At 35.2% G+C, this 15051-nt stretch overlaps 1 protein-coding gene across 2 annotated transcripts; it reads left to right on the top strand.

The window, feature by feature from the left end:
• The first annotated feature begins 1852 nt into the window (after positions 1–1852).
• Positions 1853–14965, top strand: LOC144836047 (N-acetylated-alpha-linked acidic dipeptidase 2-like). 2 transcript variants are annotated; one of them, XR_013611142.1, is made up of 16 exons: positions 1853–2400; positions 3098–3235; positions 3450–3549; positions 3710–3838; positions 4494–4698; positions 5099–5186; positions 7289–7470; positions 8069–8191; positions 8467–8681; positions 8989–9077; positions 9504–9594; positions 10156–10396; positions 12663–12756; positions 13080–13163; positions 13455–14043; positions 14128–14965. XR_013611142.1 is itself a non-coding variant. In XM_078691219.1 (15 exons), exons 1-15 carry the CDS (start codon positions 2006–2008, stop codon positions 13624–13626), a joined length of 2346 nt encoding a protein of 781 aa, XP_078547345.1. In that variant the 5' UTR covers positions 1853–2005; the 3' UTR covers positions 13627–14965. The 2 variants fall into 2 exon arrangements, 1 of the variants encoding a protein (XP_078547345.1); XM_078691219.1 differs by having other exon boundaries at positions 13455–14965.
• Positions 14966–15051: the final 86 nt, after the last annotated feature.

Here is a 15051-nt window from a genome sequence, read left to right as displayed (position 1 = left end):
CAAAAATTAATTATTGATTTTTGTTTTTACATACTGAACTGCCCTGGGAACTATTAGATAGATAGATATAGATAAAACTGAGGGCAGTAGACACTATCCCATTGCGAACGTTCTATAATTTAAGGGAGCGTGTCACCATTTTTTCGCGTACCGCATTACAACGCGGTAGCTGCGTTATGAAGGTCATCTTTCGTTAATGAGGTGGCTCATAGTTGTGCTCAATGAAGCCTACTGTAGGGCAGGTTTTTCACGTCCAAAATCAAAGCCCAGATTGACTCTGCCTCATTTAATAGAACAGTTTGTTAGTTTCCCTATTCAACTTATTAAACATTCATCATTGTACAATGCTGTACCATTACCAAAAGTTGCAGAAGAAAGTTTCAACAATCAGTCTTCCAGTATCAGACAAAAAACACAAAAAATGACATAGGTGGTTCTATAAATTCATGCTAATAATAATGGCAGTAAAAGTGAAACTTATTACTTTTGTTATAATTTATTAACAATATTAGTCATAAACATTGATACTACAGAAGACTATTTTTAGTTATTGTTTATATAACCAGGCAAAATTATTCACTATCCTTCTTAAAAGTGGCAATCCTGTTCACCTGACAAACATACTGTACACACAATATACTCTCCATAAACAAAGTCTTATTACACAGTCTTTGGGAGTGGGGAGTACGTTTTAATCGTAGTAAACTTTTTACGATAGTCTATAGATTTGACAAGAAATGTATTTAGGATTGTATTCAATATTAAGGATGTCATTATTCAGTGGAGTATTTCCTCTAAACACTTTATAATATTATTTTTAGTAGGATATGATTGAATGTGTGTCCTCGGTTGATTCCCCATTCGTAGTAATTTCTTCGTCCATCAAAAAAACTGTTTCATAATTATAATTTGGTTACTTATTTTTTTTTCAAGTATTATTGTTTATTTATTTATGAGACCTGACTTGCAAATAAGTGATTAAGAATAAATTAGTAATAATAACTAATGCAGCAGAAATGGTACACATTTCCAACAATAAGGAACATTCAATTTGCGACGACCAAACCATGTCATATTAATTAATTGTGCGCATATTGGAACGTGTGTCCTCACTTCCAACCTCGACGCAAGTTTGATGGTTCTAGGTCCAGACGGTCCCTAATAAGGCCGGGTTCACGTCTGACTCTAATCCAAATCGAGGGCTAACCATTCAATAACCTAACCGATCACAGTTTGTATGTATGTGTCTACAGTACATGGTAGGCCTAGTGTACACTAATGTGTTCAGTATGACATGTTGCTGTAATGTGTCAAATGCGCAAATGCGATGATGTTTTATGATGTATGTTGATGTGTATGTATAGATGCCTATTAAACATTTGTATACAGTGTGTTTGTGTTAGAGTTTAAAAACTGTGACATTGTATTATATTATAGTTTTCTTAAACAATGGTTTAGGAATGAACCACACTAATTGGTTTGCTCTGGATGGTGTCTCTGGTGAATCAGTCATATTATCAGAATTAGTAAAAGGTGTTCACTTGGTCACCCTAGGTGACATGTTAAGAATGCTTTTGGAATCAGTTGGTCTGAAGGAAAAAGTTGTGTAATAACAATTGGGATTAAATCGAAACAACATGATTACATCACGAAAAAAAAATTATTTTGAAATATGAGATATAGTTAAAACATCAGATTGGTCTTGGCCATATTTTACATACAATAGAAAGAAATGAAATATATAGCTGATAACCTTTCACCTGCCCAACCCCAATGAAGGTATTTCCACACCTGTCCCATATGGGTTTTAGTTAGTTTTTGAAAAATCAACTTGGGTAAAAGTAAAGGAATTCAATTTGTAAACAACTGTAATGGGACAATATAATAATTGATTCTATTTTACTTTTATTGATGGTTGTAAAACTTTTTTTTTGGTAAAATTTGCAGGTTAAAATTGATGTGGATGGTTTAACATTTAGCAGTGTCTGAGGTAGGTGAATAGAGGATGGATCATCGAAACGATACGAATAACTCTGCTGCCACATATACACGCTTCTCTGGTGGCGGGGATGACGAACTAGAAACGGGCGTGTATACTTTGGAGAATGAAGTTAGTCTACCAAACGGAAGTCCTAGCCGACCTCGTTTGATGTGGTGTTCGAACAATCGACGCATCTTGCTGGCCGGTTTTACGATCTTCTTAATTTTCTGTTTCGGTTTTATTTTTGGATATTTGGTACGGAGAAGTGTTCACAGTTATGGGAGCACATGTCCGGAAAATGGAACGAATAAAAACCAGACGGATGGGACGGGAACGACTGTGGCTACTCCAACAACAGACGAGATTCTTAGCAATATTAGTTCTTTGATATCAAAAACTCTAATGACTGACAATAAAAGGTATGATATTGCTTTTACTGTAGAAATAGGATGCGCTCATGCTTTTAGGTAAGGAGCCTTTATGTCGACACGGAATTCAACTCATCTAGTTGCGCGAGAGATCTTATGTCGGCATTTTGAAAAACTGAACGGAACTGAACTGAAAGGAACCAGTGTGCAAGTACTTATGTCGACACTGGAACTGATTGTAACTAGTCGTAGTCGTAACGCGATTCATAGTTGTATAGGAATACGTTAAAATAAACTGATCACGGTTACCCATACCGCACAAGAGACTCGATTAGGGGTTTTTACTCACGGAAAAAATATAACATGGCAACATTATTTACCTGGGTAATTTTGATGATCTACACACCACACTAAGCCTACACATGCATATTATAGTTATTCAATTAATATTACCTTTTAACCTTTTAGCTTTAATTTCCTGTCATTTTAAATGTGCAAATAATTTTTCTGACCATACCAACATGATCACTAAATGGTAACTAAATGTACATTTAAATTTTAAATAATTTAAAAAATGTCAGTAAAATAAAGTGTTTAGTATTATTGGTATTAAAAAATACAGAAATGCATTTTTTAAACAGAAAATTACTTCAAAGTTTTCTGATCTGATATTTCAATTTCAAGGAAGTTTATAGGACAAATTTGTTTACGTCATTAAACGATTATTATTTTTTGTTTACTGTTTTAGAAAATTCGGTGATGTGCAACATTTAGCAGCGTCGAATTGGAGCAATGCAATGGCCTCTGAAATACACAAGCAATGGACAGCCCTTGGATTCGAAACTACATTAAAAAAATATAATGTCACCTTGTCTACTCCAGGCTCGTAAGTGAAACAATATTATTTTTAAAATGCAGACTACAAAAGGGAAGATCATACTAGGAGGTTAATAGGTTTCTTGGTTTGGGTAATTTTTATAGAGGTCATCAATATTCATGAGGTCATCAATATTCATGAGGCCATTAATATTCATGAGGTCATCAAGTCATAGTCTTACCACACATTAGACTAGTTTAACATTGAAGTTTTTTTTTTCCAGAAACGTTCTCACTGTTACTGGTTTACCAGGCTTGGCAACGCCGTTGTACAGCTCTGACGTAGGAGTTTACACACCTTACAGTGTAAATATGTCAGCAACTGTAAGTATAATTATTCATAATAATACACAATAATACACCTATGTGTATCCTTGACATTTGATTGGTTGATTATGTATCACATGTCATGTATTATGTTGAAAAAGTGCAAACTCCATTTATTTTTATTATATAATAGCAGCAATTGTTATTTTTCTTTTAGGGTCAGCCAATATTTGTAAATTACGGACGTCATAAGGATTACACTCTTTTGACCGAGACTGCAAAATATCACTTTGACCAGCATTCTATTGCATTGGCAAGGATGGGCAAGATGCCTCTATCTGTTATGGTATGTTTGTTGTTTACAAAAGGCCAACTCAGATAGCATCGTATGATGAGCCCTGACGAGTCGTCTCATCAGGATGTTTTAAAGTTCTCAGGACGACCTAAAAACTATGCCTGATGCTAACTCAAGACATCTCTTCTGGATTCAAGTCGGACAGCACCGACGAGTCGACGTTTCGTCAGGCCTCGTCGTACGATCTGAGTTGGCTTTAACCATTTGTAGCAAACTGTGCTAGAAATGTACTTTTTATCCACTAGCAAAATGAGCAACCCAAATAGAAGTTTGTATTAAGATATCTGCATAAAAAGGTTTAATTGTGTAAATGTTGGCTTGAACTTATTGCATTGGAAGCAGAAAATATTTATAACATACTGTACAGTACACATCCAAAACAATATTTATATTTATTTGGTAATTTCTCGGCAAACGGCAAAATAGAATAGATAAAATCTTAAATAATTAATTAATTTTACAAAAAGGTGAATAATTTTACATGCTGAACTGGCAGATCACTTCTACTCTGTGCCTACTTTATTTAGACAAAAAACTAACAAACAGCTATATTTTTTTTAATGGAGAGGGAGCAAATATGGAATATGGCTGGACGAAACAGCCAAGCACACAATTAAATCTCTTTAAATACTTCTTTTTTATCTAGGCAAAAATTGCTGAAGAAAATAACATAAAGGGGATGATGGTATTTGCTGATCCGACGGATTATGCTCCAAATGTTAATTATGCAAATGAGAAAACAAAAACATCGCAAGTTTTTCCCAACACTTTAGGGTTGCCACAGCGGACCGTCGTCCAGGACACAATCCTGACCTCAATGGGAGATCCATTCTCTCCTGGTTTTGCTTCAGGTTTGAAATTTCATTTTTATTCAAGACCTTTTTTCCAATTGTTTATTATTATTATGAAATGATTTCATTTGGAATCTAATATTATAGAAGAGACATTTTTCTTTTTGTTGATCCAAAATATTAAAGTATTAAAAATGGTACTTACAATGATGTTTCACCAACAATCAGTTTCTTTCTCAAATAGATTGTTGATCTTACAGTCTTATTTGCATATTTTGCAGGTGTTCATTCAGCATTTTTTTTGCATGTACAATACACTGTAAATTTCAAAACAAATAATTTCATTAATTATTTGAGACATTAGCCAATACAATATGCAAATTCACCTTTCAAATTAGTACTGTTGAGAATGCTTAGATATGTTATATATTATGTTTAGCTCATTTGCATATTGTTACAGGTGTTCAGCAAATAACATTTAATCAGACAGGATTTGCAAAAATACCAGTTATATCTGTTGGTTATGAAATTGCATATGCAATTATCAAGTAAGAATAATCAAGGCTATCTAACAACATGATACTGAGATCTGGAGATCAAAGGGTTTATCTGTGGCTGCCACAAGATCAGTTCCACGCCCCTTAACAGGCACCATGTCCTGTTGTTAGATTGCCTTGGAATAATTAGGTTCTTGCTAGAACTCAAAGGCATGGTTATAATTTCATTTAAAAAGTTGGCTTTTTATAAGAATACTTATTTTATGTTAATTATTAATTTTAAAAATTAATTATAAAATTTGCAGTCGATGCAGTTTCATTCAGTTAAAATTAAAGGGGGATTCTGGGTTTAAAATTGCTTTTAAATATCGTTTATTTATTAAATAAAAAATATTATAACAATATAGACATGTCAGAATGAAGAAGTAATAACGAGAAATTTAAAAAATTAAATTTCATATACATTTTAGGGTAAATTCATGGAAAGTCTGTTTTTCAGCAGCTTAGGGAAGCTCATTAATATTCATGAGATATTCACAAAATCACGTCATCAGTGGATTCCAAACTCGCGACGTCATGTACGTTGTGTTTGTCAACTAATTTACATCTCTCTCCCCTGTCAAACGACGACCACCCGATCATTGTGAAATACATTTTTTGTAGATTTTCTAAGCTAGGCCTAAAGTGTAATAATAACAGTAGTAGCATATATTTATTTGACATTTAATGAAATACAAAATTTAGTACAGATTATATATAGATTGTATACAGTTATACTATTTTTATACCTCGAATAGTTCAGATCGTATTATCGGCTTCAAGTACTAGGCTAGGCCTAGCCTAAATCAGTTTTTGTCATGGGTGAGAGCCATTCTGACTAGGGATTCCATGCCACGATGGCTACCCTACGTTTTAAAACATTGGGGCCCATCATGGGCCTAGCTAGCCTACTACTAAACGATTGGCCCATAAATAACAAAACTCAGTGGATCCAAATCCATCCTATCAACCAAACTCCTAAACAATCTAAACCTAAAACGTTTTACAAAATCGGCTGTAAATATTGAGGCAAAACAAGGTCCGATCGCCGTCCGCACGTATGGTGTCCCGATCGTCTAAGTAGGCCTAAAATAGGCCTAGTTTACTCTCCAAAAAAGCGGATACTGCATCAAGCAAGTAGACCAGGTAGTAGGAAGGAGACCTGGCCGATCCGGCCCAGTTAAAAATTGAGCTAGCTAGTGTAGTAGACCCTATGCGAATTGATACTACCAGGCCTTTTACTATAGGCTACACTTGTTAAAATTAGCAATACTTATGTTTACAAATATTCCAACTCTCTCATTCGAGCTATGTTATCTATACCATTCCGGTAGGTCGAGTCGACCTTCAATCAAATACTGTACATCGTTCATGTTGTGATTATAGACGGGGTATACTCGACCCGACCAGTTTGGTATTGTATACTGTATCTGCTTATCACGTGACGATGCCAAGCATGGGCAGAGAGAGCACGTGTATCGTCGTCTCGCTCTCCTCGCTCAGCAGGAATGTATACGTTACGCTTCATTGATTTTGAATGCTTTCCCTAAGTCAGTGCGAAAATCGGCAAACGTAAAGTGCAAACATATCTAAGTTGTCACTGTTTTGATAAATTTTCATAGAAAATTGACTTCATAAATGGGAAGACCGACTAAAATTACATCAGATAAGTATAATTTTACAAAAGTAATTGATATGGTTAATGATAACGAGTCGTCGGAAGATTGACCATTTTACGAATTTCCTATTCTGTAACACAGTGTCATATCGCCGTAGCTGCACTTGTAATCTGGCCTCATTTCACAGCCTTCGTTCTGCTTCACTGAGCGCTTTTATAAATTGAAACTTTTACCGTTCAAGAGACAAACAAATATATTTTACATTTTTTACTATTCATTTTAAACCCGGAACCCCCCTTTAAATATAAATATAATATTTATATTATCTGCGTGTTGGACAAATAAGTGCTTGATTCTCATTTCCAACATCATACCACTAGAAGTTAATTGTTCAATCTCTGCACTTCATTCTGAGGGGGAAAATGTATTTTATGACAATTACCCTTGAGGGAAATACAATCTTCAAATTTGAATATTTTTTGTTTGTTATGACAGGAACATGGAAGCTGCTGCTCCTCCGAAAGACCAGTTCCCAGATTGGTCTGGAGCTTTCGGAGATTATCACATAGAGGGCGGTACAACTCAAAGTATATATGTAGACTTGGATGTTGACAACAAACTAGAGCAAAAGGAGATTACCAATGTTATTTCTACAATTAAAGGATCGGTGGAACCAGGTGAGTTTTTATTTTATGTACTTGATATTGAGATGTTAAGCTCTGTCTACACTATCTAACTTTATATGACAAAAAAAATGTGATGTGCCCATATATATGGACATGATGATGTCATAATACTACCATATTTAGGCATATCATATTTGGGCACAAACTAGTTTGATAGTGTAGACAGAGCTTTAGGTGTGTGATGAAACTTATATGGTCAAACTACTCTTACTTTACCAACAATGGCATACTGACAAAGATGTTTAAATAATTGACTAGAAACTAATGATAAAGCGATGCCATCAGGACTGTGGCTAAGTGACTGCCGTATATTACTATCTTCTGGGCTAATGTGATTCAGCCATATCGTGTGGCCACTAACCAAATTCCATGGCCAAATTCAATCCACCCAAAAAACTAGTACATGTATTGGTTCACGTAACCATCTACATAGAGACATCTGGTAGCCATTGACATTAATGCTAATTTTAATTGTACACAATTTGTTGTTTTTGTTTTCTGAGAGTGACATACTAAACTACATTGCACAAAATTACAGTGCTTCCATGATAATTTATTTATTGAGGCTCGCATTTCTGTTTGGTTATAGATCAATATGTGATAATTGGCGGTCATCGCGACTCTGTTAGCATTGGTGCCAGTTCACCGGGCACTGGATTAGTGTGCCTTTTGGAAGTGGCTCGTCTCTTGCATTTTTTGATAGATAACCGTGGTATGTATTTTTACTATTACAGTAGTATTTTGTATTTATTTTGTACACTTTCGACTTGTATTGTTGTTTGTTTAGTAATTTTAAGTCAATAACTAAATAAAGTAATTTTTTTTTGTCTTCCGTTTAAAATATTTAAGCATTACTGTTTATTGTATTGTTATTATAGTTTTGAGTAAAGATAGTATTTTTATTAAGAAGGTAGAATTTAACATTTAGTTTATTTTGATTCATTTACTGGGCACTATTTTACATATACAAAACTATATAAAACTTAGGCTGGAAGCCATACCGTAGCATCATGCTAGTCAGCTGGGATGCTGGTGGACCAGGCCAGATTGGCTCAACAGAATGGGTGGAGGAAAACCTAAGCCTGCTGAAGAAAAGTGTTGTTGCATACATCAACTTAGACAATGCTGTGCCTGGCAATTATACATTTGACGCCTCAGGCTCACCACTTCTGTCAAATGTTGTTTATGAAGCAAGTAAAAATGTAAGTTTGTGAGGCATAGTTTTGTTTGTTTGTCAGAGGCTAGTTTAGCATAGAAGCTCAGTAAAAATCAGTGCCTTTCTATAGGACAAATTTTCTTGTAGTTGTGTAATATAAATCTCTGTCTACACTATAAACTAGTCTGACAAAATGATGTGCTCAAATATGGTAGTGATATGACGTCATCGTGTCCATATGGGCACATCACATTTTTTTGTCACATAAAGTTGGATAGTGTAAACAGAGTTTAACAATGGTACTAATAGTTTGAATACAGTAATTTTTAAAAATATTAATTTTTTTTTTGCAGGTTAAGTGTCCAAGTCACGAAAAAATGAGCATTTATAAAGACTGGATGAATATTGCGGTAGATAAAACACTGGATAATGCAAACCCAAGGTACTGAATATGTGTTATATATAGTATGGGTTCTAAACCGAAACCAAATATTTTGTGCTCTCTTTTCTAATCCATGAAGCCAACACTCACTCTGTTCTCACCTTTTAATTCCACAATGAGGTTATTCTTTGTCGGAACAGAGTTTTCCTACAAAATAATGTATTTTAGACAAATTTCTATGCTCCATCTGAACTCCTCAGTGCTTGGACATTCACTGCCTTTTTTACACATCACACAGTTAAGTCACACAGTTAGCTCACAGAGAGGGTAGTACAAATACATTAGACTATTGTACTTGTATTGTTTAACATATTATGTAAATTGAATATTTAAAAAAATCATCAATTGGTAGTTAGATTGACTATCTGTGTTGTGATAGCTTCTGTTACCAACTGAAACCTTTTAAAGTAATCTGTTCTTTTTCAGCTTGAGTATTCCTGGTAGTGGGTCAGATGACAGTCCTTTCTTTCATCTGGTTGGAGTTCCTACAATATCACCTAGTTACACCTATGATAAGGTCAGATATGTTGCATACTCCCAATTCAACCAATTAATGATATATTGTCCCACAAAACGTAAATACAATAAGGATGAATATCAAACTTTGAATAGGCTATTTTGTATTGTGCTGATAATTCTACAGTATGGGATCGTCTTCCATTGTTCTGATAATTTTAGAGTAGGGGACCCTCTTCTAGTGTGCTGAGAATTTTTCAGTATGGGATCCTCTTCTAGTGTGCTGAAAGTTCTACAGTAGGTGATATGCTTCCATTGTGCTGATAACTTTAGATTAGGGAATCTCTTCTTATTTGCTGATGATCATTTTGAGGGGATCCTCTTTTAGTGTGCTGATAATTTTACAGTAAGGGATCCTCTTCTAGTATGCTGATAATTCTACAGTAGAGGATCCTTTTCCATTGTGCTGATAATTTTGAATTTGGGGATCCTCTTTCATGGTGCTAATTTTACAGTAAGGCATCCTCTTCCATTGTGCTGATAATTTTACAGTATAGTAGGGATCGTCTTGTTATGCTGTGATAATTGTACCATTACCAGTTATATTTTTGCTTCTCTGCAGAGAAGCATGAGAGTTGATAAGCTACCCATATACAACACAAAACTGGATACGTCTCACCTCATCGACATGACAGATGCTTCTCTTGAATACCATGAAGCTGTCGTCAAAGTGACACTCAGAGTTTTGTACGAGATCGCTGATAAACCTGTGTTACCATTCTCAGTTGTCAACTATGCTGATGTACTTCTTCAAGGCTTACGACTACTCCAAATTTCAAACAACAACAAGTATTCTGGCCTAGGTAAGGATATACTATTTTTCCTGTTAAGCAACCCTCTGTCAAGGGACACCCATATTAAGGGATACTTCTATTAAGGGACACCCCTATTAAGAGATACTCCTATTAAGGGACATCCCTATTAAGAGATACTTCTATTAAGGGACACCCCTATTAAGAGATACTTCTATTAAGGGACACTCCTATTAAGAGATACTCCTATTAAGGGACATCCCTATTAAGGGATACTTCTATTAAGGGACATCCCTATTAAGAGATACTCCTATTAAGGGACATCCCTATTAAGAGATACTTCTATTAAGGGACACCCCTATTAAGAGATACTTCTATTAAGGGACACTCCTATTAAGAGATACTTCTATTAAGGGACACTCCTATTAAGAGATACTCCTATTAAGGGACATCCCTATTAAGGGATACTTCTATTAAGGGACATCCCTATTAAGAGATACTTCTATTAAGGGACACTCCTATTAAGAGATACTCCTATTAAGGGACATCCCTATTAAGGGATACTTCTATTAAGGGACATCCCTATTAAGAGATACTCCTATTAAGGGACATCCCTATTAAGAGATACTTCTATTAAGGGACACCCCTATTAAGAGATACTTCTATTAAGGGACACTCCTATTAAGAGATACTCCTATTAAGGGACACCCATATTAAGGGATACTTCTATTAAGGGACATCCCTATTAAGAGATACTCCTATTAAGGGACATCCCTATTAAGAGATACTTCTATTAAGGGACACCCCTATTAAGAGATACTTCTATTAAGGGACACCCATATTAAGGGATACTTCTATTAAGGGACATCCCTATTAAGGGATACTTCTATTAAGGGACACCCCTATTAAGGGATACTTCTATTAAGGGACACCCCTATTAAGAGATACTTCTATTAAGGGACACCCTTATTAAGGGACACCTCTATTAAGGGACACCCCTATTAAGGGACACCCCTATTAAGGGACACCCCTATTAAGGGACACCTCTATTAAGGGACACCCCTATTAAGGGACACCCTTATTAAGGGATACTTCTATTAAGGGACACCCATATTAAGGGATACTTCTATTAAGGGACGCCCCTATTAAGGGACAATTATTTAGAAACACCTGTTAAGGGACACCTCTATTAAGGGACACCCATATTAAGGGATACTTCTATTAAGGGACACCCCTGTTAAGGAACACCTGTTAAGGGACACCCCTATTAAGGGATACTTCTATTAAGGGACACCTCTATTAAGGGACACCCATATTAAGGGATACTTCTATTAAGGGACACCCCTGTTAAGGAACACCTGTTAAGGGACACCCCTATTAAGAGATACTTCTATTAAGGGACACCCTTATTAAGGGACACCTCTATTAAGGGACACCCCTATTAAGGGACACCCCTATTAAGGGACACCCCTATTAAGGGACACCTCTATTAAGGGACACCCCTATTAAGGGACACCCTTATTAAGGGATACTTCTATTAAGGGACACCCATATTAAGGGATACTTCTATTAAGGGACGCCCCTATTAAGGGACAATTATTTAGAAACACCTGTTAAGGGACACCTCTATTAAGGGACACCCATATTAAGGGATACTTCTATTAAGGGACACCCCTGTTAAGGAACACCTGTTAAGGGACACCCCTATTAAGGGACACCTGTTAAGGGACACCTCTATTAAGGGACACCCCTATTAAGGGACACCCCTATTAAGGGACACCCCTATCAAGGGACACCTGTTAAGGGACACCTCTATTAAGGGACACCTCTATTAAGGGACACTTCTATTAAGGGACACCTGTTAAGGGACACCCCTATTAAGGGACACTTTCCTGTGAAACAAACTAGGGATAAAAACTGTAATAATACAGCTAACCCTTACTCAAGGGACACACCTGTTAGGGGGCACATAGCAGAGGCCTGTTTGATTGTCATTATTATTCAACTTCATGGTAGCATTGTAATGTGGTTGTTTTTTGTATTTTATGGGTTCTTCCCACTTTTATTTCTTTAAAATAATGTAGCTCATAAATAAATACAGAATTAATGCACAATTATTTAGTGTACACTAAAGTTTATAATAAAAATGTTACATTAAAATGAAAAAATTTACATAAAAATATACTGATTGTGGTTGTTATTAAATATTGTTTGTATTGTAGTTTAGGAGAACGCACCTTTATGCTGAATTGTGCCGCTGTTACAAAAGCGTATGTTCAAAAAATTATTATATGATTATTAATTTTTGTTTTCTTAGATCAACTAGGAACTGTTATCAACAACTTCAGAGCTAGTGCAGTGGCATTTACGGAAAAGGTTGATGATGCCATCCAAACTGCTAATACTGAGTTGTAAGTCTTATTTTGCACACACAACTAATGTTTCAATTTATGGACTTCGTCAATTTTCCTAGTGTGTCTGGGCAAATGTCATTATTTGTTTAATATAGGCAAATTCCTAAATAAAAGTGTAACCTTACTTTAAAAGTGATTCCCATGATAAAGTTGTAACATGTGACAAACATGTGATGCTACATCACTTTCCTAATATACTGAGCAAATTGAAACACAATATGGCTGAAAATAGATAACATTTACATCACAACTCTTTCCCTATCCATCCACCACTCGTATTCACTTTATTCATTGTTTTGTTTATGAATTTATTTCAACAGATACCCAAGTATCAACTATATATTGATGTCTTTAGAAAAGGTATTTTTAAGTAAATTTCAACGTCAACATTTTAAAGAGTACAGGTAAGACCCTTTTGGTGTACCATACTTGTTTAATGACCTTTTAAGTGTATCATACTTGTTTAAAGACCATTTTGGTGTGCCCTACTTGTTCAAATTTAGTGTATCATACTTGTATGCCACCATTCTCTTAACTTATAAGAAACTTACGGATATCGTACGACAGAATACTCCGCACGTGTGTCGGGCTTACGAACAGTGTCTTAATCATCAAGTTAGTAAGGGCATGAAATTTAAACAAATTAAAATCTAGCTAAGATTGAAATAATGAGTGTTTGATTATCTCTGTATTAGACATATGATGATAGGACCCACATTACAGAAAGCTTACAGTGGAATAGTGTTTGCTCCTCTCTCAGATGCATTAGAACGAGAACAGACTGATATTGTAGAAAACACAATTCTGGAAATCATCTCGGCTCTGAATCAAGCATCTCAGCTATTGTCTTTCTCAAACTTGCCTTGAAGGGGACTAGTGAAGGGGGTTAGTGAAGGTCTAGCAAAGGGGCTTAGTGAAGGGGCCTAGCGCCTATGCTTGGTACTGCATTATGGAATTTATCATACAGGAAGATATATCAGAAACATGAATGATATGATGTAGAGGTATGATTTGTTTAGGATTGTATACTTCAAAAGTTTATAAGGATTTTCGTTGATTTTTACAAAATATTATGACCAAAAAAAATTAATCTTTAGATGGAATGGATGGAACAGTTCCTTTGTTATAAGTTGCGAGAAGAATAATAATGTGTAATTGGTTATTATTCATTATGCAAATGTTTATAACAAAATGAGAAGCTCATGTAGCAATTGACGTACGCTACATAGGGTGTTCGCGCTCCACAGAAGCGGTAATAAAGGTGAATAAAATATACACGCTTATGTCAAATACCTACAAAGGGTACGGAAACAGTGTCTAATTAATATTAATCGCATGAACTACAGTACTGTACAGAATCTAACATAGATAAACGGCAGGTACACCAATCCAAATACCTGTGTAAAGCGTGTGTACGTGATCTTCTATAGCATGGTTCAACTGCGGACTATCGCATCCCATTGGTTACGTAGTTCTGGTATCGTCTAGACATTCACATGAACTACTGTAAAATACGATATGCAGAAATAATAATAATTTAAAATATGAAAACGATTTTGAGATGTATTCACTACTGTACTACAAAGCAAAGGTCCAGTCAAAGGAATATTGTAATAGCAGCTGCCTGATAAAACTGTTTATTAGTGAAGGATGTAATACATACCCTATATTTATTCAGTAAAAAATTTGAACAAAATCTAAGATGATTTTTGCAATTTGCTTCATGGAGCAGTCAAATAAAAAAGTACGGTATTGTAATAGCAGCTGCCAAAAACTGATTGCAATATGTCTGTGATGGATGTAAAATAGTTTGGGACATGTACCGCACTAGTTCAGTTTAAATTGGAAAATTGAAGTTGATTTTTGCTTTTTGCAATAGCAGGTGTCTAAGACTGATAAAACGCAGCTGCCAAAACTGATAACTGCTTGCAATACTGTATTACCATGATGGTTGTAAGAAGTTTGGAACATATGCAGCACTTGGTCAGTTTAGATTTCAAAAAGTTTGATGCGACTTTCGCAATGTGCATGTGATAAATGTAAAAAAAAATTACTACTATTTAGTAGTCGTACAGTGACAGACTTTATGATGATGATACTCACAATATACAATGAGTGACATTGTACTACAAGCAAGCTACTACTTTTAAAAGAAAAAGTAACAGATAAGATGGTAAGTACAGAATGTTACGTTCTATCTACACTATCAAACCAGTTTGACAAAAAAGTGTCATGTGCCCAAATATGGTAGTGATGGTTTTATCATGTCCATATTATGGGCACATCACATTT

This window comes from Antedon bifida, chromosome 2 (assembly GCF_963402885.1).
Source record: "Antedon bifida chromosome 2, ecAntBifi1.1, whole genome shotgun sequence".
Lineage (NCBI taxonomy): Eukaryota > Metazoa > Echinodermata > Crinoidea > Comatulida > Antedonidae > Antedon > Antedon bifida.
Note: the sequence above shows the minus strand (reverse complement) of the source record. Positions and strands in the feature narration are given on the sequence as shown.